The sequence below is a fragment of the Schizosaccharomyces osmophilus genome, chromosome 2, assembly GCF_027921745.1.
Source record: "Schizosaccharomyces osmophilus chromosome 2, complete sequence".
Classification (NCBI taxonomy): domain Eukaryota; kingdom Fungi; phylum Ascomycota; class Schizosaccharomycetes; order Schizosaccharomycetales; family Schizosaccharomycetaceae; genus Schizosaccharomyces; species Schizosaccharomyces osmophilus.
In genome coordinates, this window is record NC_079239.1 from 1,688,250 (window position 1) to 1,710,671 (window position 22,422).

Sequence of the window (22,422 nt, forward strand, 5' to 3'; positions counted from 1 at the left end):
GTTTGGGTAGATGTAAACAAAAGGCAATGCACAATAGGATGGCAAGGAATACAAGATACATGTTTGTTCTGAATTGATTTGATAATTTGCTATTTTTTGGTCTTTTTCATTGTGTTGGAAACCAGCTGAAATTGGTAACTGCGTTTTGGGTGCAAGAATTTAAATTAATTGGTTATCCTGCCTAGAAACATATTTAGAAAGCAGATTCTATCCAACAGAGTAAAAATTTGAATAAAAGTAATTCACCATGTACGTCTTTTCTTCTTCTCTTTCTTTTATTTTTTGTTCATTCCTTGTTTGTTTATTTACTCGCTTAGATAAGATGTATATGACACTTGTAATTACCGAACTACAAGCTCTGGTCCAAGTGTCTATGAGCTGTATCAAGTTGGATATTAAAGTCGTATCAATGTACTCCATTCTCTATCTTTATTATACAAAATATCTAACGGTGGCTTCCATCAGCGCCACTTAAGGAGGGGACTTCAACGAGGACCAGTCGTGGCTATATTATATCGCTGTTTGAGCAGTCAAAGTGATTTTCTGGAAGCTTTGAAACAATAGATGTTTGTAGGTAGTAAAGCTTTCACAAGCAACTGGTTGCTGAATGGTCTTTAAAGCAGTATGGTGGAGGAATAAGTACACAATGAAGGAACGTAGGATGCTGGAAAGAAGAACGATCATTCCAATTTTCGTAAAACGACCCTTTCCTGTCAAAATCGAAAGTGCTTCCATATTACTAAAGAGAACAACCCATTCGACAATCATGGCCGCTGCGGGAATGTCATAGTCCCAAATCACCATAAATACTGGTAGCATCTTCGTACTGGAAGACAAAATGACAGATCCAGAGGCCGACGTCCAGTGCTTCCATCCTATGAGCGAATACATGAGAGTAATAATAGAGGTTTGGTAAGTAGCTGTTTCGACCAAACAAAGAAGTAATAAATAAAGATATTGTCGCACAATTGGTAGCGCTATAAAAGAGGTTTCTGTAATCATGTTGGGAAAAACGGCTGCACGCTTCTCCAGTCGTGACCAAATTAAGAAAACATCAAATAACACTATTAGTATGGAAAAATTAATCACCTATACGAGTAAGCTTCTTATATTTCCAATGATTGTCAACAAACACCTCTGCGGCGTGCTGTTTGCTCTTACATTACGAAAGTTCCTAGCAGACAAAGAATTAAATAGTAAATGCCGATACACCTGAGGCTTCATTAAAATCACATCAATACTTATTAATACAAAGTCTAGCTCGATGTATTTATCAGCAAATTGCTTGCAATTTCTCTAAACCAGCGTTAGCGTCTCTGTATTCCTCCATCACCCCAGTATCTTGCAAAGCCTCCTTGAAGACGTATATTGGTAATGGTCCCTTTCGAAAGTCAAAAATACGCTTGAATAGTAACGTTTTCATGCTGGACACGCGCATGCAGGTCGCCTAGACATGGCCATTCTCAATTCACTTACACATTGTGCTACTCGAATGTTGCTCGTCCCCCGTCCATAGTCCGTGTACAAAGAATCAACCGTAGCGTTACACTCAACACATTTCATCTCTAGATGGAAGATTCCATGTAGTACTAAGCCAAGTTATGTTTTCATGTGTACTTGAATTTTGTTACTCGGGTGACAATAACAATCATTTAGCAAGGTTGTCAGTAGAATCAATGCTTTCTCGGCTTTCTTTCCGTTACATAGCTATCATCGTTTTCACATACTTACTTTTTGATACATTGGAAGCTACTCTTGTGTGACTACAAAACAACAAAAACAGCATTGGGATCAATAGTCAGCAAAATTAAATTGGCGAATGTTCACTCACAATAAATAAAACATGCAAATACTAACATATAAAAGACAAAAACAAGGACTTGGACAAGCTATTGACAGATACGCTTGGGAACAGACAACAGCAGAAACAACTCTGGTTTCTAGTTTAGATGGCCCCTTCTGCTTTCGTATGGATAAAGAAGAGTTGAGGGCCAAGCTGAAATGAAATAGACACAACATTTATCAACGTTGGAATTAGAGACAGAGGAAGAGAGATATTATATGGGAAACAAGGCCCTCGAGAAAAAAAAGTACCAAAAGCTAAAGGAAGGAGGAACAGAAGAAAACCCACATATGGAGATTAAAATTGGAAACGATCAACGTAAAACAACAAAGAATTAAGGGTTTCTGCATTCAAAAAGATCCAGTCATAGACTCAGACAATGAACAAGGCTGAAGAAAGAAAAAGTGAATTCTACGAGAAAAGAGCAAAGGAAATTCCTTCTTTCAATGGACTCGTTGCTCCAAAGATGATAACAAGTATTCGGTTTTGATGATAACCGATGAGATCGAGACATCGTATTTTCCTGGAGCATCGTCCATACGGCAAATAATCAAGCCAATAACGTGCTGAGTATTTTGATCCAACCACAATGTATTCTGCTGACCCGCCTTGAGAGAATCTAACCAAGAGCGACGAATACGAATAGGCTTTTGAAAGCAAGAAAACAAATCAGCACGGGAGTCGTTGATGGAAGCGCGAGAAAGATCAACGGCAACACGAACGTTTAGGAATGGAGGAAGCGATTCTCCGGGGTATCGCTCAAATTGCACAAGGTCTGCCTCTTCTTCAAAAGTAACTTGAAAGACACTTGAAGGGGAAGCCTCATCCAATTGAAACATAGAGTATCCATCGTACTGCGAAGCATAATTGGTACGATGAGCAGAAAGATTACAAACGACTTGGCCGGAAGAGACGTTTTTAGCAAACACCCGGAGAGCGTATTGATCTAAAAAGGAAAGACGAGCTCGAAGGATTTTCTTGGCCACTAATGTCAATGGGTAGCTAGCAAAGCTGGATTGAATGACATCGTGAGCGGGCATATACTGCATAACCGAATCGACAACCTCCATAGGAAGCAGAGGTTCAACCGCGGGGATTAGGTTGAAATTAGGTGCTGAGCAGTAAGAAGTATTTACGACAGACTGGGCCATGATGAAAAACTGGGTTGGGTCGAGTGAATGAATTCGTTTTAAAAATGCTGTGGAATTGAAACTTTTAGAAAACACCAAGACTTGGCAAAAATAAAATAAAATTTAATCACAATCCTTCAAATTGAATGGTTTTGACAGAGGATATTGTGAACGTAAAAAACCCTAAATTTTGAACGAATTGAAAGAAGCAAAGAGCTATGAATTGGAAGAAACCTTTTCAAAACCGTAAAGATGCAGAAAAGAGCGACTATTCATCATCTATATATAAAAAAACAAGGATCTGGTTTGCCCCCGCTGCAAATGCCGGAAAAAAGATAATAGAGTTAAAATAAAGGTAATAGTGCTGTTACTTCTCGGTAGTTCAATGCCAACCTCTTACATCATACCCTCTGTCGGATTCTTTGTTTATACGGGGTTACCGTGTCAATTTGAGCTTCTTTTTTTCAATTCATCTTTTCTAACTCTTGTTTTTTTATGTAAAACAAAGAGGAAAAGAGAATGAAAGAAAGATAATATCCAACGACTGAATATAACTTGTTTCTAAACTTGGGGAAATTCATCCAATTGCCGAGCCAAGAATTGATCCGGATCAACTTGCTAGGTTTGCCGATATCTAATCGAGTTTCTTCCGGTCGGTAATTTAGCTCACAGTCACTATTCCAATTGCCGATATCAGCCTCACAAAGTCACAAGTCATGGTACCTTCGGCATATGCCATTTTTCGGTAAAAATACGTCGATCAGTTTCCCCATGATGTTATCGAAACGACCATCATGATGGGTTCCTTGATAGGGCAATGAGTACAGCAATACTGCTTATACCATTTAAAGTCATATAAAAGTTGTCCTGTATGAAGTCGTAGAACGGATCCAAAGCTCATAAAATTCGATCGGAAAAATAAAGTGCTATGCTTTTTTCCCGGTTGATATCGTCTATTTTTGCCATGCTCCATCACCGATTTGTGGCAGAAGTATCATTTGCTTGAGATTGCTGTTTCTCTCGTTTCCATCTGGATAGTAGTGCCTCACTACAGGCCAGATTAGGCCCAGTGAACTGGTTCAATTCTGGTACACGACTTCTCAATGGCGTAGTCGCCTCGTCTTTACCTGTTTCTTTTGCTTCAGCTGGTTTCAGCGACGTTCGGTGAGCACGTTCTTCATTGGTCGGATTAGCCGGTGCAAAAGAGCTTAATTCTCCAGTTTTCATGGATAAACTGTGCCTAATCAAATCCTCGTTATGATTCGGAATTACCTTTACAGCATCTGAATGAGATTGTGGGGTAACCTGTCGTACTGTGCTATCGTTGTTTGGTGTTTTGGTTGAAGGTAAAGAGACGGACGAAGCAGACCGGAGTTTGCTAAGAGATTCATGCGAAGACGTAGTGTCTTGTTGCAGACTCGCAATCCTCTTTTTCAATTCTAAAATCTTGGGATTTCTTCCGATATTTTTGTCTTTGTCTTTGTCTTTGTCGAGGAGGCTTTTAGACGAAAAGTGGGAAGCAAGAGGGGACACTTTTGTCGAGGAAGGTGTCTCTATGGGCGCCCGTTGTTTGGGGACCGATAAAGCATTAACTTTTTCTTCCGAAGAACGATTTGGTTTCGTCGTCTCGTCCAATTTGGCTGCGCTCACAAAATGAGATTTCTCATTTAATACCTTGCCTCGTACAGCTGGTTCTTTTGAAGCCGAAGGGTGGGATTCTTTCGATGCTGAAGTATCGATCTGTTCAAACCGGCTTTTGTTTTTCAAAACACTTCCTTTTATATTTTCAAGCGTCTTTTTTTCTTCTGCTTCTTCAGAGTCTTTTTGTTCCTCCTTCCCTGATGGTTCCTCCTTCTCGTCCAAGGAAGCTTGATCCACGTTTTTCCTCTCTTGAACAAAATCTGGTTTATTTTCCATAGAAATTATAGGCTCCATTGCGGGGCTTGATGCACTCTTGGGTTGCTGGGTCGACTTGACCATGGTATCCTGTAGTTTGGCTTTATCTTCTTTCATAGTAACTTGGCTTTCTTGCTTCATCGAGTGATCCTTGTCATTTGAGACACTTGCAGCAGACTTTGTTTCCGACGTTTGTGAAACTTGTTTCGGAGGCCTTCGGGAGCGTGGATGTGCTCTTCCTTTTGTCATCTAATCATCCGCGTTAGTATTTTCGTTTCCGTAGATTACAAAGAAGCGGACACAAGAAAACAAGGCAAGACTGTTCTTCCCTCGTCATCAACATACATGTACAAGATCCGAAGCTTTTTGGTCGTTTTTTAAACTATCTTGCTTTTCTAATGGTGTGCTCTGCTGTGTCATTCCTGGCGATTGTCCCCATTTTAATGACAAAAGGCCTTGTCGTATTTGATCCATCTTTGAAGAGTCCATCTCAAAATATCATTCAGGTTTATTCTTCTCAAATTTATAGAGCTATAAAGCTGAAAAAGGAACGTGTATGATCGTCAGTTATTTTTTTAGATAAAATTCGTCTTTTGAGGTGCAAATTCCCCGATGTCTTTGATGGTAGCAGTAGTAGTAGTAGTAGTAGTAGCAGTAGCGTCAGCATTAATGCGAGGAACTTTGACAATCGGATATACGCCAGCATTGTTCTTATTACAGTACGTTTCTGTTTTGTTTTTATTTTTTTTATCCTTTTCATATGCTTCATTATTATAAGTAGTTATTTCCATACTGCTTTGTACGCCAAACAATTTCGCATTGCAGTCTTCCACTCGATGGTACGTGCATTCATTCTCTGCTAACCATTGAACTTTCAAGTTCGAAATGATCTATGTAGTTTCCATTTTCACATGATTTTTTATTTTTTTATTTTTTTCACTTTTACTTTCTATTAGCTTTGTTTACATGCTTTGTGACCAGACACATTGTTACCTCTTTTCGAATAGCAGAATGCCAGAGTTAATGAATAAGCAAATTCAGTCTTTAGCAACGACATTCTGCCACCACCCAGTACGAATGCTGAACTGAAGAAAACGAAAAATTTCAGTTTATAATTACTTTTCGTCGCATTAATAATTTTAATTTATATTAAGTTCCTTCAGACTTACTCGCTTTTGCATTGCTTACTGGGCGAATCTACTTTTATAATTTTAATAAAAAAGCTTAAACCAAAACGAGACTCTCCTTTTTTGGATTTTGGTTTTATCGCTTTCAGATTTCTTTTTTTCTTTTGTATTCTTTAAAAAATATCCTACGTCTACCTCTTTGAATGCATAATTTCTAAGACACACTTTTACCGGTTCGTTTTAATCAATATTTGCAGGAAATTTTAAAATCCTTCCCTTTTATCCCTTTTACTTAGACACAGTTTTTTTTTGTATTTTTTTGGAGTCAAAACTAAGTCTTTATTCAGTAATCAGTTTACAACTAAATTTTGCAAATGCCTCTACCAATTGTGAATAAGCTTTCTTCTGACGGACGTGTTCGTTTTTACAATTGGGCAAGAACGTTCACGAATGTCTCTACTGGATTTTATGTTCCTAAAAACGAAGATCAGTTACGAGATATTATAGTCGAAGCCAACACAAAACGTAAACATGTACGTGTTGTCGGCGCAGGTCATTCACCGTCTGATATCGTTTGCAGTACGGGATATCTAGTTTCTTTGGATAAAATGAACAAAATGGTTTCGTTTGATCCTGAGAGTCAGACTGTCACGGTGCAAGCCGGTACTCGCTACGATCAGCTACAAAAAGTCCTTGAAAAATTAGGCTACTCATTGCCTATTGTCGGTAGCATTTCTTCTACTTCTGTCGCCGGTATTATGTCTACTTGCACTCATGGTTCTAGTCTTCAGCATCAAGTTCTTCCTGGCTATATCGAATCTCTTCGTTTGATGTTAGCAGACGGTTCAATTGTTACATGTTCCCGTACCCGTCAAAAGGACGTTTTTTCAGCTGCTCAAGTCAGTCTTGGTGCCTTAGGTGTTGTCGTTGACTTAACTGTACGTGTGGTGCCTGCTTTTGATTTGGTTGCTACCGAATCCAGTATACCAATTTCAACATTATTTGAAAAGTGGAAAGCAAATGAGTTATGGCAGGCTGCAGAGTTTGTACGGGTTCATGTGTTTCCATACGCAAACCGTGCAGTGGTCTGGAATGCAAACAAAGTTATCCCTGGCAGCGTTCCTCATACTTCCAAGCCATCTAAATTCCAATTAAAATTCACCTCCTTTATGTACGAAAATTTGCTTTACATAGGTAACCTATTTCCACGCTTCATGCCTACTTTGCAGCGTCTTGCTTATCACTTTTTCTATGGATGGAGGACTGATCATCTTTCTACTGCCGTTGGACCTGGATTTGATATTATGCAGATGTTTTGCTTCTTTTCTCAACACGTCGCTGAATATTCTGTTCCTTTGGACACAGCTTCAGACGCTTTGGAAAGAGTTATCAACTACACAATTGGACCTGCCCTTGAACAGAAAATTTACACCCATCAGCCTTTGGAGGTTCGAGTAGCTGCTCCTACTCCTGAAGATGAATGCTGGCTTTCTACTGCTTCTAAGGTTCCTACCTGCTTTATAGAATGCATTATGTACCGTCCTTATCATCGCAATGTTAAGTACGAATCCTATTTTAATTCCTTTGAAGAAATTATGTGCGATTACAACGGCAAACCTCATTGGGCCAAGGAATTTAATTTGAATAAGAAGCAACTTTTAGAATTGCATCCTAATCTTTCAAAGTGGCTGAATCTTAGAAATCTAATGGATCCCAACCGCGTATTTTGGAACAATTACATGCGCCGTCATTTCTCTTAATGCAATGATTGCGCATAAACCACCCAAGGAGTGTACCTTGAACGGTCTACTTCTTATTTAAACTACACCATTTATTTAAAATTTGATTCCTTTTTAGCGAACAACCTCGTTTGTTGGTATAGATGAATTTATTTATTTGTAGAGTAGCTTGTACCCGAGTATGTTGAAAACAAGTTAGAAAACTGATATGATATAACTTATTTGCATTTGATTCATTCTCTAACAAGCTTCAAGTCTCTCATGTAAATTCAAAAGTTTTCGATGCAACATAATCTCACCGATCTTATAGGTCCTGGCTCTACGGTGCAGAGCTTGACTCGAATATATCGCATTATTACTTATCCTCTATAATAAAACAAGTGAAAGCTCTAGAAACGGTGGAATCATTTCATTGCTGTATATTGTTGCTTTATAAATTCATATACCTCGAATAAGATTGGGTTGCAACTCATCACCGGTGATATAAAGTAGGAGTTTCGAATGCTTTCTTCTTATACTAAGTCGCGCTATGCAATTACAAATATTCAAAATCTTTTTAAGAATCAAAAATATATACGGTCGATTAGTACGACTGTAAGAACAAGATTTGCCCCGTCACCAACTGGGTTTCTACACCTCGGATCTTTAAGAACGGCTTTATTTAATTATTTGTGGGCTAAAAAATGTAATGGGGAATTTATTGTGCGTTTAGAAGACACCGATCAAAAAAGAAAAGTCAATAACTCAGAGCAATCCATTTACGATCTGTTACAAACTTTCGGACTTCAATGGGATGAAGGCCCGATTACGGGAGGCCCCTTCGGTCCTTACGAACAGTCAAAGCGATTGCACATTTACTCAGAATACATCTCCAAGTTATTAGCTTCTGGGAAAGCGTATAAATACTACGACGAATGCTCAACGCTGTCTCCTAAAACAGACAAAACGCCCTACGTCGTCCGATTTTGCTCACAGGAAGGAGCGACGAGCTTTGTTGATACAGTGTATGGAAAAATTACGATTAAGAATAATACGCCGAAAGTACTTAGCGATGATTTTGTGATTTTGAAGTCAGATGGCTATCCAACTTATCACTTTGCTAATGTAGTCGACGATCATTTAATGGGAGTTACTCATGTAATACGGGGAGAAGAATGGATTCCGTCGACACCAAAACACATACAACTTTACAAGGCGTTTCAGTGGCAGCCTCCAACATATTCTCATATTCCCTTACTGACAAATCCAGACGGGTCCAAGTTAAGCAAACGTCAAAACGATGCTCATGTAACCAGCTTACTTGAAAGAGGTTTTGAGCCCATGGCAATTCTTAACTTTCTCGCACTCATGGGATGGTCTTCTAGACAGAAAAGCGACATTATCCCCCTACCACAACTTTTGGAGGTATTTTCTATTGATAGATTGACGAAAGGTTCTTGTATAGTAGCATTGGAGAAATTACAATTCCTAAACAAACACTATCTTCGAGAAAGGATGACTGATCCAGTGCAACTTGATCAGATTGTAGAAGAAATGCAGAAAGGCTTAAAAAAAAAATACCCCAATTCTTTGTCTCGAATTTCCGACTCAGCTTACGTTCGCCGATGTCTGCTTTTGTTACACAATCGTATACGAACTCTTCCAGAATTTATAGACCTTTGTGCTTATTTCTTTGAAGATCCCTTACAAAATACGATACATCATAAATTAACTTCAACAACAAATGTGCCCATGCTATTATCCCGTCTTCTTCATGATTTACAAGCATGTTCCTGGCAGTCTTTAACTCTTCAGACAGTTCTTAAAGACACTTCCAGCGCCTTTGGGCTCCCATTGGGAAAGCTGCAGTCATTGATTCGCCAAATCCTGTGCGGATCTATTCCAGGTGCTAATTTAGCAGATACAATTCATATACTCGGTCGAGATACTACCCTTCATAGGATAGAGGCTTATAAGAAAACTATTTATTGAATAATTTCTTGTCCAAATAAGCCTGAATTACACGCCTATTACCAAATTTTATGTTTTTATTTACTATCCTTCTGCAAGGTAGTGGCCTAAATGTAGATAACGCACTCCGAGGATATCTTCATGGGGAAGATTATCTTTCCATCAGGTGTACTTGAAGTTGATTTCTCTTTGACTTATATCCATCCATGTCGTCTCAAAAACGGTTATTTGTCAAAGTTGTTATACTTGGGGACAGCGGTGTTGGTAAGACATGTCTCATGAATCAGGTACGTCGACTCATTAGGGATTTAGACTAGAGGAATCGAAATTCAAGGAAGCGATTGCTATCACTTGGAGTAGAAGCATTCTCTTGAAAATATTTCTTATAAATATACGCTCAAGTATTTAGAAACACGAGTAAATGTGGAAATACTTGATCAAGGTATCGGGGTTGCGCTATGAACATCTTGCATGATGCCTATTGAATTGGTTTCACTCGTGTGGGATGGAGTATACCAGAAGATTAAAAATTAGTGATTTTTTTCTTTCCCAAGAACTTTCCGCATACGCAATGATTTCCCCTCGAGTTCAAGTCCTTTCAGCTTACAAATAGCTAACCAAGAAAACTAGTTTGTAAACCAAAAATTTAGCCGTGAATACAAGGCTACAATTGGCGCTGATTTTTTGACAAAAGACGTGATTATAGATGGAAAAACCGTCACCCTTCAAGTATGTGCGACCCTTACACACTCTCCTTGATTGGCACTAACAGATTCAGTTATGGGATACCGCAGGTCAGGAGCGGTTTCAGAGCTTAGGAATGGCTTTTTATCGTGGAGCAGATTGTTGTGTGATAGTGTATAATGTGAACAATGCAAAAAGTTTTGAATCAGTGGAGAATTGGAAACAAGAGTTCCTTTTACAGACATCTCAAGACGAATCCACCTTTCCAATAATAATTGTGGGTAACCAAATAGACAAGGATCCTTCTAAACGAGCTGTGCCCTTAAATCGAGCTTTAGCTTATTGCAAGGCTAGACGAGAAAGTCCGCTACCTCATTTTGAAACTAGTGCAAAGGAAAATAGCAACGTTGCTGCACTTTTTGAACAAGTCAGCCGACATGCTCTAGAAAACGAGACTATTCAAGATGACTTTGTTAATGATTTTTCAGAACCTCTTATTCTTTCTAAACCTCCTAATAATTCTAATTGTAACTGTTAATTGCGTTGCCTACACTGGTCTTTGCGCTCTTTCTCCTCATTTCTTTTCGTTGCTCTCCGTTCAGGTTGGAATTTAATTGTATTTGTACCGTTAAAGAATAAGCCGTCATTTATGTTCGTGCACCAAATACACTCTTTCGTTCGTTGTCTATAGTTGTGTACTAACATCTCGGTACTTACTTGCTCTATACTTTATCAATGTTAAATAATTTATATTTAATGAATTTCGTCAAAAAGAATGCATATAATACAAATGCCAATATAATAAAAATCTCTAATACCCTTCTTCGCCCCATTCATCTTCCATAGGTGCGCAGTTGGTGAAATTTTCCATTGGCATGAGGGGTCCTAACTTATCCGTAGTTTGTGGCGATGCTTGCACCGGTTTTATAGGAGAGATTTTCATTGGAGAAAAAGGAAGGTTTTCTGCATCTTCTTCTAAGGTCTCATCAATATCATTTTCTTCAAGCCGTGCCTTCCTAAACTTTTCTGAAACATCTTTAACCATGTGATCGTTGTTATTTGTCGGCTTTGACGGGCTGTTGGATGAAGGTTTTGAAACCACTCTCGGTGAGGCTCGAGGAGTCACTTGAGAGCGAGCCTGCAATGAGAATGGGGGACGGCGATCATGTGTAGGATTTTGAGGTGTTGGCGTATTTTTTGTATTACTTCTTCCAAAAAGAGGGGTGTTTTCAAAATCCGGTGATGGCGTTGTTTTACTGTTCTCATGCCTAGCACTCTGAGACCGAGCTCCAGAGAACTTATTGTTCAAATCCAATCGCCCCGTAGCAGGTAACCTTCGATTACTGAATGCAGTAGTTTGTGGTTCGTCTGCACTCACCGATCGAGCCGTATTGAATTCATTGGCTTTCTGCCTAGACAGCGGTGTCTTAGGGCTGCCAATTGGGCGATGGTTGCTTCTGGAAGTAGGAGTAGACAAATTAGCAATCCTTCCCTTTTGAGGTGACTTGTTTGTAGTTTGACTAGGAGTTGTAGGAGCTTTGGAATTATAAGTACCATTCGCTCGGGTAATCGATTTAGCTTGAGATGGGTCCTTAAGCTTTTGTACAAGATGCTCACCTTCAAACATAAAGGGCCTCTGGCTTTTCTCTTCCCAAGATGAAAGTTCCGGAATAAGTAATGCTTGCACTTTAGGCAGATCCCTCGACAAGCGCTTTCGAATTTTTTCCTCGCGTAAAAGCAAACCCGGTTCTCTACGCCCTCTTTGCATGAGACGAGAAGAATCGTTGGCACTTGCATCCAATTCACGCTTTCCTTCCAACAAAGAAGAATACTTAGCTATTAGGTTCAGGAAATGTTTGTTTTCTCTTGCTTCATTTTCCAAGGATTCCAGATATTGTTCGTGAGCTGAAAGCGATTCTTCAGTTAAAATGTTTTCGAAAGCAGCGGAAAACGAATGACGTTGCTCATCAGTATAAAACAAAACATCCCATGCTTTCTTTATTTTTCCTCGAGCGTCCTCTATAAACAAAGGAATGTGCTGTTTTTTCACTTCCCGTAATTTCTGTAACTCTGTCTCCCATTTGATCAAGTCTTCTCGGTATACTCCGGATGATTGTTCTAGGTGAGCAAACTCAGCGGCATTTATATTGAGCTTTTGCCAAAGATCATGGACTTCATTACGATAAGAGTTTATCTGCATAACATATTTTTCTTTGATGTTAATTAACATATCCTTTTGCTCGTATAATTTGGTAATTAGTATCTGAGGAACGCAAAACTGGGGAGGTCGATTCATATGTGTGTTTTTTAATTCTTGGAACGAAGGTTCGTCTGCTGTTTCTATTCCAGTTTCCATCCATAACTGTATAATTTCAGACTCCAAATTGTTTACGAGTTCAAGCCGAGAACCTAATTCCATCTGTGCTTCTTCATTACGCAGTCTCAAAGAATCCAAAAGTGCATCTGAAACATCAGACAAAAACGAATTTTCGAAATCAGGAATAGCGAATGTCGTTCCCAATTGTTTACACGTTTGGTCTAGCTGTTGATATAGAACTATACTGTTAGTTACAAGCCGATTGAATTTAAGTCGAACCTTTGATAGTAGTCATTTTTTTGTCGTATTGAGTCAAATACTGACTTTCAATGTGAGTTAGTTCATCTAGGCATTGAATTAAAGGGGTATTTATGCAAAGATTCGCATCGGGGTCATCCAACTTGAGGGAAGACGCTAAAAATCGAATCGTATCAATTTTCTGACGACAGTCGTTTTCGAGGTTTTTTTGACATTGTTCCATTTCATGAAGCTGGGCATTCATAGCTGTCGTGAACAATTCAAATAGGGATGAATTGTCTCCATCAGTTCCAAGAACTTGGTGCAATCTTTCAATCCTTTGAAAATGGCTTTCTACTTGTTCACGAAAGCTTTTCCAGGTATAATTTTTATCATGCTCGTTTAAGTATGGCTCCTCTACAATATTATCTTCGCAGTTTTCCATATCCATATTATCGCACTCAATTCTGTACAATTCCAAAAATTGGTATGCAATTTTCTTTTCCAAGAAGACGAAAAGTACACTTAAAATAATTTTATCATACCAAGACTAAAGAGAAATCCTTAGCATCAGAAAAGATGAACGTTGCGCTACAGTCGTAGAGGACAGCCTTCAGGTACGGAGGCCTTAAAATGGTAAAAGTAAAACTTTTAAAGAAGAGACAATTAGATGAAAAGATAAAATAAAATTTATTTTTTGAATTTATCGAGTAAACAAAGTAAATATATAATAATTTGCTCCTAGCGCCAAACGTAACATCGCTCTCATATATTAACAGTGACAAGAGACTGTATGAGAGATTTGAAGTGACTAGCTTGAAGTAAGAATAGATAGATATATGCCGTAATTTTAGTTGAAAAATTATTATAGCTTGTGGAATGGTACTTGACTGACTCTTCTACTTGGTGATTTGTGTAGTACCAGACACAATGAAATCAATTCAGACCAGCATTTATTGGTAAATAAGTAAGAGAGGCCTAATGAATATAAAGAATTCAAGTATGAGGAAATTGAGTTTACATGATACGTATCGGAACCAAGGAATATAAGTCGTAAATAGATAAATCACAGAGGAAATTTCAAACAAGAAACACAAGTGAACGGAAGAAACCGTCTAGAAATGAAACGTAAATCATCTCAAAGTGAGAGCTCAAAAAAGGAAATGGCAAAACGACATTTAAATCATTAAAACAAAAAAGGATGGAATAAAAATAAATCAAACTAACCAAAAACCAGATTATTAACATAGTACTGCTGAGATGTTGTGTAGGACCCAGCATGAACGAGATAAAATAGAGAAAAGTAAGGATTCTCATAGCTGAATTTGTAGAGGGCTTGAAAACATGTTCATCATATTGGGCTTGGGATGAGATATAAGCTGGGCTCGACCAGCGGAATGCGCAGACAGCTTACCAGCTTTACGCATTTGTCTTTCCAGTACATAGACCCGGAAGAAGTCCGAATTCAAACGTGGACGACGGACCTCTTTACGTGCAAGAACTTCATGCCATGGAAGTAAAGGTGTATCTGATAAAGAAAATTTTTGTAAGGTACAGTTCTCCATGAACCGGTAGTCTTTATTCAGCTTCATCCTACTACTGGGACTCGCAACGGCCGGTTTTATGAGCTGTTCCTCAGCCGAGTGTTTTGGATACATAACGTCAAAAATACTAGAAGAAAGGTAATAGAGCCTATTTTTGATAGCCAAGCTGACACTTGACAAGCTGGAAATCAAAGACCTTTTACGTAAGGATTTTCTTCCGTGAAATGTACAAGCAGTATTTTCGAAGGGTTTAGAGGAATTAACGGGAAAAGAAGAAGGACAAGAAGAGGCACGACGAACTTGATGATTCAACTCTGAAGCAGCAGCAAGTGGATGATCGCTGTCAGCGGCTTCGAACACTATCAATGAAATTAGTAAAAGTCACCGGGGTTGTATATAGTAAATACCTGAACAGTTTGAAAAGTCTTTCTTAGCTTTAAAATGGATTGAATCCGCACAATACTTCGATGACTGACGAGATTTTCGATGGACTTCGGGATCCGATTTACGATTCGTTAAACCACGAGCACGAGAGTCAGTAGAGCAAGAATTGTCGAAACAAAGGGGCTTTCGACAGTTGTTTGTTGAAGTAGAAGCTGAATTGCTTGTTAAAGATTGAATAGGGAAAAGGGATGTAAAATCATCATCATTGTGTAATGGTTGGGAAGACAGCGATAACATCGAACTTAAGTCAGCGTGGAGGAGACTTTTATTCAAATTCTTGCTTAGAAGAATCTTAGGATGACTATTAAACTTGGAAGGAACTGGAATCTTAGTGTCCCGTAAAAGTTGACGGGTCAGGTCTCCCCTAGAGGGAGGATGATGATGACAATCAGAGCTCCTCCAAGCAGTAGCAGTGGAAGAGTCTTCCTTATGCAAGACTGATTGTGAAAAAGGAATACAACTGGGTAATTCGACATGATGTCCCATGTCGTCCGAATTGGATGTAGTGCTATCAAGCACCCGGTTGAAGACTCTGATATTCATTATCGCCAAGGCCCAAATATAGAAAGTTTTTGATGCATAAAATAAAGATAAAAGATGAAAAGAAAGGCGAACTAGAAAAACAGGCGTTGCTTTCAAACGAAAAAAAAAAGTCAAGGAAACGAAAACAACTTTATAAACCAAATCAAACAAACCAGAAAATAAGACAGAATAAAATAAAACGAACAAAAAGACAAAAAAAGAAAAAAGTACGACAATCCGAACACAAAGCTATGATGAGTCAAGGAAAGATCGTAAGTAATACCCAAATAGCAAGGAAAGCGTAAGCAACAAAAGAATGACAGTAAAAAAGAGATTGAATAAAAAGAATATAAAACGTTGTCTGAATTTTGCTCCTCAACAACTAATCTTATGCTTGCTTCCAGCGCATCAATGAAGAAAGAATAGAAATTCTTAGTAACAGGATTTTTCTTGTTTTGTAATGGAACCGGTTTTCCTCCTTTTGGCACACGAAAATGTAGAGAAGCAAAGTTCAGTTGGGAGAGTTAAAATAGAAACACCTCAAAAAAAAAATTGTCGGCCGTTTTCAGTTTTAGAAACCGAAAGAGCCGAACGAACACAAAGTTACCGGCCTTTGGAGAAGACGCTCAAACACGGCGCCGCGGCTCGGCAAGACCTAAACGAAAATAAGAATCGAGTGTTTTTGTTTACTATTCTTGGTACGATAATGCATGGTTCACGAGAGGGTTGTAAAGAGGATTGAAAATACCAACACGACTGATTAGGAAAAGAAGCGCTTCCTTATAGCAAACGATTGAAGAGGATGAAGTAAAAAGTGTGTAAGGATTTACTTTTAATTTTTTTTTTTTTTTTTTTTTTTTTTTTCTCTTCGACTGGCTATAGTCAAACAAGGCTTCTTGACTATAAGAAAGGATGCTCAAATCGTCTTCTACGAATTTACCGATATCATACAATTTACGATACTATAATATTCAATTTGCAGGATAACTGATGTTCTATAGCGAATATGAGTTGATTTCTTTCTTCAAGAGTACCAAAATAAGAAAGATTGAATTTTGATATTTCTTTCTATCGATCATCCCAATGAAACATCCGTTTAGTTCTCTTTCTATCATCTTGTGTTCTTCTACTATGAGAACTTTTGGTGAAAAGCTATGAACATAGGAAGCATTCGAAAAAGGGTTTTGGAACATGCCAAATGAACTGGATAAACTCACGACATTCGCGCACTTGTAAAGGAGTCAAATGCAAATCATCGTCGTTCTTGTCTCTATCGTCTGCACTAGGGTACTTCCTTAACAGCCTATACAATAAGTGAAGAGAAATATAGTTACAATACACATGATGAGAAGAATCTTCTGGCTATTTCATGTCTTAAAAACTGTTGTCTATATTACCAAATTCATAAAATGCGACTCATGATCCTCTTTAGTACGATGTTTTACTTCGATCCCTCCATTGCAATATGGACTGAACTGTATCCATAGTGGATATTGTATGTTTGTGTGAAATTGACATTCCATTGAGCCTAACTTACTAATCAATTGTTACTAGAACAATTATACTAACGATTTTGTGAAATTTTCGACACGCTTAGTAAAATAAACTGAAGCGTCAAGAGAGAAACGTTCAAAAGCATAACATAACCCTACTCCAATTTGATTCTGATTGTGTTTTCTTTTATATTCTATTTTCATAAAAACTATTTCAATTCCTCATGGGTCTCGCGCTTTCCATTCCTTCTGTTATAGGAAGCTCCCTAACAAGCGTCGTTGGTATTGGCAGTAGTTTTGTCTTCGCTTCGCTGCTAAGTCTAACAAATTATATTCAAAGCACTGTTGGTGCCATTATTAGCTATGCAGTTTTGTATTTGCTGAATTCACTGCTGTCTTGGTGCATGCTGAGTTCCTGGTTTAATAACAAACTTTCAAAACTATCCGCTGGGTATTTGCAATTTGGTTGTCAAGACGATGGAAAATGCTACAGTGTAATTGCAGTTCATCGTTTATCTTTTGCTCTTGTCATGTTTCATTGCCTGTTTGCCTTAATTTTAAGTCTTTCCAATTCTCGGTCTGCAGTTTCCGCCAAAATCCAACACAGTTTGTGGCCTTTTAAAATTGTTTTGTGGATTCTCCTTATCGTAGCTTCGTTTTTCATCCCAACTTCATTCATGACCTTCTGGGGTAACGTTTTATCCGTAATTGGGTCTGCTTTTTTTATCGTATATGGCTTACTGCTTCTCGTCGATTTTGCACACACATGGGCTGAAAAATGCGTTGAACGAGTATTGGTCACGGATTCTACCACCTCAAAATTCTCCTTGGTTGGTTCTACTGTAGGCATGTATCTAATTGCTTTGCTGCTCACAATTCTTGCTTATGTTTATTTCTGCGCTTCTTCATGCTCCTTCAATCAAGCTATTAATACCATTAACCTTTTATTATGTATTGCTGTTAGCTGTCTTTCGGTGCATCCTACTGTTCAAGAATATAATCCTCGATCTGGTCTTGCACAGGCCTCCATGGTTACATGCTATACCAGCTACCTTATTCTTTCCGCATTAGCAAATAGACCAGACGAGGGAAAATGTAATCCATGGAGTGAATCCGCTACCGGAACTCAAGAGTTTAGCAAAATAATTGGGGCTGCTTTTACCTTTTTGACCATCGTATATAGTGCTTTGAGGGCAGTTTCCGGATCGGACAAAGATGAAGATTACGATTTTTTTTACGGCGATTCTAATAACTTGTCGCGTGAGAGAACCTTAGAAACCGATTTCGATGACGACAACGGCGTGTCAAACTCGAAGAATGACTATAACTATATATGGTTCCATGTTATTTTCATCCTGGCAGCTTGTTACACTGGTTCCCTTCTCACCAATTGGAACACAATGAGTGTATATGAGGACAAAAAGAATGATGTTTTTGTACGTATCGGATTCTCCTATGCCGCCGTCTGGGTTAAAATTATAACTTCATGGATTTGTCATTTACTGTACGCCTGGACTTGTTTGGCTCCTATTTTCTTTCCGTATCGTTTTATCAACTGATGATCCTTTTTATTTCAAGACGATTAATTTATGATAATTTACGCCCTTAATATTGAAGATTTCAGACGATTCACCTGTTTTTGTAGAGGTAAACGATGTACAAATGAGGAGATAGGAAAGAAAGATTTCGAAGCGTTTTTGGATTTCATCTTGTTTGTTATTTTTTTATGAATCAAGAAACCGTGTGCTTGAGGGCTTCATCTAATTTACATGATCTACAAAAGTCAGTAAAGTAAGCTGCATAAAGTTACAAATATGAATTGTTTACATTTCTGTAAATAACCCAGAAATCGCGAAGTGTTACTTGCGTTGTGACTCGGCTCTGCGTAAGCGATGCGAAATTTGTTTTAGGAACAAACTTCTTTTTTGTTCATTTCTTCCCATTTGGACAGGATTTGGACTTGTTTTGTAAAGGGTAAATAAAGGACCGACTTATAATCGGTTGTCATTAAACGATTTTCGGGTTTCGTCGTGATTTGCGAATTTTGGTACAAAAGAAACAACTGCTCGACTCTGTCACCATTGATAAATAAAACTTATTAGAATATCGAAGAAAGACAATGTAAGAGGATACTCCTGCGTGCAACCGTCCAATGCTTATAGCGCTGACCTGGAAAAGGGATTTTCTTTGTGTACTCCATAGGTAAAAAACAACCATCAAATTCAGGTTCTGTTTAAGGATAAAAAGAAAATAATCGTTGTAATTATTGTCAATCAGTTTGTTGAGTAATAGCCACGGCAGGCTGTTGGAACAATTGAGCCATGTCTTTCTTGATACTGTGGTCAATAAAAATAAAAAAGACCGTCTACATTTTGCAGTAAAATATGCAATGCTTTGTACTTAACCAGCCTCCAACTGCTTTAGAGTTCTTCGTACTCTATGTCAAATATCTGATGAAAGAAGGTGGGATGAGTTCTGCTTGGTTATTACCTTGTTTGTCATATGAAGTTGACATTTTTCTATGCTGGTTTCTTTTGTAAGTGGAGGAATATCATTCATTGAAATTGTTCAGTTTGTTTACTAACAAGAACTAGTTTGTTTCTTTCACGCTGTCGTTGTAACAAGACGTTTCTTGAAATCTGTAATATACCTATTTCTTGTAGGGATTGCAGCACTAATCATTAGCACTGCAGCAATATTAGTTGTTGCTGATGCAGCAATGGTTACTAATTTGATATTTCACACATAAAGTTCGAGACTTATTATCTGGAATGGAAATTAAGTACTCAACCGAACACACGAGATCGCTTACGTTTCCCAGCTACCAGCAGAGACAATACAATGGCTCCTCCACTGACGGATAGGAATGAAGAAATAGAAATGCAAATATTATCGGTAAATTTCTCTTTTAGATGACTAAAAAAAATAAAATATAAAAAGAATAAAGAGAAGGAAGGAGCCTACAGCATCCCGGATTCCCATGTTGTCTCCAACCATAGTACTAACGAGACCCTCAGACGCTTAACTGCAGTGATCGGACGGGAACTGGTGTTTTCGCCTAGGTATGGCCGTAGACAAGTATCCCAAGAAAACATCAAATTAGTTCATTTGGTTTTTATGGTATTTCAGATACTACAATCTCAAGCGCGTTCTTAACTTATATGAAATACAAAAATTGAATAATCCTCAATTAACTGAAAATGATTAAACAAAACCTAATAACCCGATTTTATTGAACCAAACTCTATTTCAAAAAACCCAAATACCATACCTATTTCACTATTTTTCAAATTCCCTAACAACTTGCCTTTAAGATTATTCAAGCTCTTCGTCACCTTCGGAACTGAGCTCGTCATCACCATTCTTCAAAGCGCCTTTTTTCTTCAAACGCATGTTTTCCTTATGATTTTGGTCTTCCAAAATTGCTTCACGTAAAAGTCTGCGCTGTTCTTCACGAATTTCACGTTGCGCGACGACGTAAGCACCTAAAGATGTCTTTTCCCATTCCTCATTTGCTAAGAAGGCATCGAGTGATTCGAGATTAGCAGGACTAACTTTTTGTTGAGCACGATGAGTTAAGACAAATTCACTTTGCTGCTCAAACTTCTGAACCAAGGCCAAAAGAGAGCGATTAAGCTTGACATTCCTACTTTTCTTTGCAAAACGCTTAGCACGAACAATTGCGGGTATAACAAACTCGGGGAAAGCAATGTTTGTAGCATATAAAACATAGTACTCTCCCAACAATTCCAACAACTGATTAGTTATACCGTCTTGATAAACGCGTGTCCTCAAGTACGCAGTTGGTGCACGAATTTCAACTTCCCAATCCAAAGGTTTGAATGTACTAGGCTTAGGCTTTCTTGAGAGTTCCGGGGAATCCAAGACATCAAACAAAACAGGAGCCATTGGAATAAAAACACCGGTATGTCTAGACAGGTAAATGAGACTTCGTGAAAGGTGGAATCTCATGGGGTACAGTTGAGATGAGGGAGATGTCGTAATCGCTCCCAACGTAATCTGTACTAAAGGATATACCAAAGATTGCATTTCCACTGCGACTCCTTTTTCGCGGCTCAACCAAGTGGCTCGACTTAACAATCGAGACCAAAAGTCAATTGCATGCACATATGACCAGCTTTGTATAAGTTTCCTTGTCTCTGGCTTTGGCTGGTGAATTGTATTTCTGAGGGTAATAGCAAGTTGTCGAATATATCGAAAGGTAACCAAGTAACAGCTTTCTGGATTTAACAAAAATATATCTGCGGAACTATTTTTCATAAAATTGATAGCCGCTAAAGTGTGAACAGTTGTATAAGAGCTAATGCGAATCATGGTTAAATACATATGTTTGAAGGCAAACTCCAACAAAGTTAGATCTGCTGTCAAGCAAACACTTCGTAAAACAAAAACGCACGAAACTCTAACAGTATCATCGCGGTTGGTGCTCCAGACTTCAACGACAGCTTCGACAAATTGTTTCAAAAATTTTCGATATGTAATCATATAGGGAACCACATTTTGCGTTTCGCGAAGTAGCAAGGAAATGTTTTTAGCGTCAGTCATTCCTTCCAATAATCGCAAGATAGAGAAGCCATAGGACTTTAATATAGGACTGAGACGAGATAAAACCCTATTGTCGGTGTTTACAACCTTTCTGCCATTTTTTTCCGTTTGCAGGGGAATATGATGATTAAGCACACGAGGAACAGATTGAATAGCCAACAACATTAAGTCGTTAAATACCCTAGAATCTGTTATTGAATACTTTAAGTTCATTCCTTCTTCCTCATTCAAATAAGCTGCGGCCTTAAACGCTTGAACCACCTTTTGTAAAGTTGTCAAAGACTTCTGGTTACTCAAATTATCCCGCCATTTACTCAGCATATCCATAGTAATCTCTGTTTTTCCTTCATTATTCCGTTTGCCTCCCTCAGGCTCATCGTCTTGAGTTACTTCATCTGCATTGAAATCCAAGAGATCGCTATCATTTTTCTGTAAATAATTGTAAAAGTCGGGATCTTTCTCCTTCAATGAATCAAGTTGCTCTCGATATTGCTCAGCGTCCACTTCTTCTTCGTCGGAAGAGCTGCTTTCCTCTTCTTTCTGAACGGCTTTCGCTTTTCTATTCTTTTTTAGTTGAGATGGTTTCTTTTCATTTTCCTGACGTTCTTCTAAAGGCTCTGTGTTTTTCTCAGGAGTAGCGGATTTGTCCAAATCAGATTCCTCGAAATCACCGTTCAAAAAATCGTCCATGGTCGCATTTTCATCCTCAGAACCGGGAGTTTCATTTTGGGACTTGTCCAACAACTCCTTCACCTCATTCTGCAGACCATTTTTAGGATCTGAATTTTTATGGGTTCCTGTAGAATTGGCAGGCTTGGAAGGAGTTTTCTTTATTTTACCATCTTTTTTACCTTTCAATTGCCCCTTTCTTGCTTTCAGAATGGCTGATATCTTCGACATAGAGAATTCGGAGGTGGTTGGTTTTTTGCA

At 38.4% G+C, this 22,422-nt stretch overlaps 11 protein-coding genes and 1 non-coding gene across 12 annotated transcripts; 5 read left to right on the forward strand and 7 right to left on the reverse strand.

Moving 5' to 3' along the window:
• Window positions 1–510: 510 nt before the first annotated feature.
• On the reverse strand, window positions 511–1,563 carry arv1 (Arv1-like family protein Arv1; the record flags this gene model as incomplete). Its single annotated transcript, XM_056182058.1, has 3 exons — window positions 511–1,089; window positions 1,162–1,296; window positions 1,477–1,563. 3 exons carry the CDS (start codon window positions 1,561–1,563, stop codon window positions 511–513), a joined length of 801 nt encoding a protein of 266 aa, XP_056037476.1.
• Window positions 1,564–1,843: 280 nt separating this feature from the next.
• SOMG_03268 (uncharacterized protein) lies at window positions 1,844–2,181 on the forward strand (the record flags this gene model as incomplete). Its single annotated transcript, XM_056182059.1, has 2 exons — window positions 1,844–1,967; window positions 2,039–2,181. The coding sequence occupies 2 exons, from the start codon at window positions 1,844–1,846 to the stop codon at window positions 2,179–2,181; spliced, it is 267 nt and encodes an 88-aa protein (XP_056037470.1).
• Window positions 2,182–2,286: 105 nt separating this feature from the next.
• pof15 (F-box protein) lies at window positions 2,287–2,994 on the reverse strand (the record flags this gene model as incomplete). Its single annotated transcript, XM_056182060.1, has 1 exon — window positions 2,287–2,994. The coding sequence occupies one exon, from the start codon at window positions 2,992–2,994 to the stop codon at window positions 2,287–2,289; it is 708 nt and encodes a 235-aa protein (XP_056037471.1).
• A 951-nt stretch (window positions 2,995–3,945) lies between these two features.
• SOMG_03270 (uncharacterized protein) lies at window positions 3,946–5,358 on the reverse strand (the record flags this gene model as incomplete). Its single annotated transcript, XM_056182061.1, has 2 exons — window positions 3,946–5,118; window positions 5,215–5,358. The coding sequence occupies 2 exons, from the start codon at window positions 5,356–5,358 to the stop codon at window positions 3,946–3,948; spliced, it is 1,317 nt and encodes a 438-aa protein (XP_056037588.1).
• A 1,012-nt stretch (window positions 5,359–6,370) lies between these two features.
• Window positions 6,371–7,756, forward strand: alo1 (D-arabinono-1,4-lactone oxidase; the record flags this gene model as incomplete). Its single annotated transcript, XM_056182062.1, has 1 exon — window positions 6,371–7,756. The coding sequence occupies one exon, from the start codon at window positions 6,371–6,373 to the stop codon at window positions 7,754–7,756; it is 1,386 nt and encodes a 461-aa protein (XP_056037587.1).
• A 480-nt stretch (window positions 7,757–8,236) lies between these two features.
• Window positions 8,237–9,706, forward strand: mse1 (mitochondrial glutamyl-tRNA ligase Mse1; the record flags this gene model as incomplete). The annotated part of the gene is made up of 1 exon (XM_056182063.1): window positions 8,237–9,706. The coding sequence occupies one exon, from the start codon at window positions 8,237–8,239 to the stop codon at window positions 9,704–9,706; it is 1,470 nt and encodes a 489-aa protein (XP_056037586.1).
• Window positions 9,707–9,891: 185 nt separating this feature from the next.
• Window positions 9,892–10,907, forward strand: ypt71 (GTPase Ypt71; the record flags this gene model as incomplete). Its single annotated transcript, XM_056182064.1, has 3 exons — window positions 9,892–9,972; window positions 10,316–10,414; window positions 10,464–10,907. 3 exons carry the CDS (start codon window positions 9,892–9,894, stop codon window positions 10,905–10,907), a joined length of 624 nt encoding a protein of 207 aa, XP_056037585.1.
• A 273-nt stretch (window positions 10,908–11,180) lies between these two features.
• On the reverse strand, window positions 11,181–13,374 carry ase1 (antiparallel microtubule cross-linking factor Ase1; the record flags this gene model as incomplete). The annotated part of the gene is made up of 2 exons (XM_056182065.1): window positions 11,181–12,925; window positions 12,966–13,374. The coding sequence occupies 2 exons, from the start codon at window positions 13,372–13,374 to the stop codon at window positions 11,181–11,183; spliced, it is 2,154 nt and encodes a 717-aa protein (XP_056037592.1).
• An 862-nt stretch (window positions 13,375–14,236) lies between these two features.
• On the reverse strand, window positions 14,237–15,454 carry SOMG_03275 (SPAPB1A10.08-like, conserved protein; the record flags this gene model as incomplete). Its single annotated transcript, XM_056182066.1, has 2 exons — window positions 14,237–14,826; window positions 14,875–15,454. 2 exons carry the CDS (start codon window positions 15,452–15,454, stop codon window positions 14,237–14,239), a joined length of 1,170 nt encoding a protein of 389 aa, XP_056037591.1.
• A 1,696-nt stretch (window positions 15,455–17,150) lies between these two features.
• Window positions 17,151–18,485, forward strand: SOMG_03276 (sphingolipid biosynthesis protein; the record flags this gene model as incomplete). The annotated part of the gene is made up of 1 exon (XM_056182067.1): window positions 17,151–18,485. The coding sequence occupies one exon, from the start codon at window positions 17,151–17,153 to the stop codon at window positions 18,483–18,485; it is 1,335 nt and encodes a 444-aa protein (XP_056037590.1).
• Window positions 18,486–19,883: 1,398 nt separating this feature from the next.
• On the reverse strand, window positions 19,884–19,998 carry SOMG_10072. The gene has a single exon (XR_008803605.1). It is a non-coding gene; the product is annotated as a 5S ribosomal RNA (ribosomal RNA).
• A 243-nt stretch (window positions 19,999–20,241) lies between these two features.
• noc201 (Noc complex subunit Noc201) lies at window positions 20,242–22,392 on the reverse strand (the record flags this gene model as incomplete). The annotated part of the gene is made up of 1 exon (XM_056182068.1): window positions 20,242–22,392. The coding sequence occupies one exon, from the start codon at window positions 22,390–22,392 to the stop codon at window positions 20,242–20,244; it is 2,151 nt and encodes a 716-aa protein (XP_056037589.1).
• Window positions 22,393–22,422: the final 30 nt, after the last annotated feature.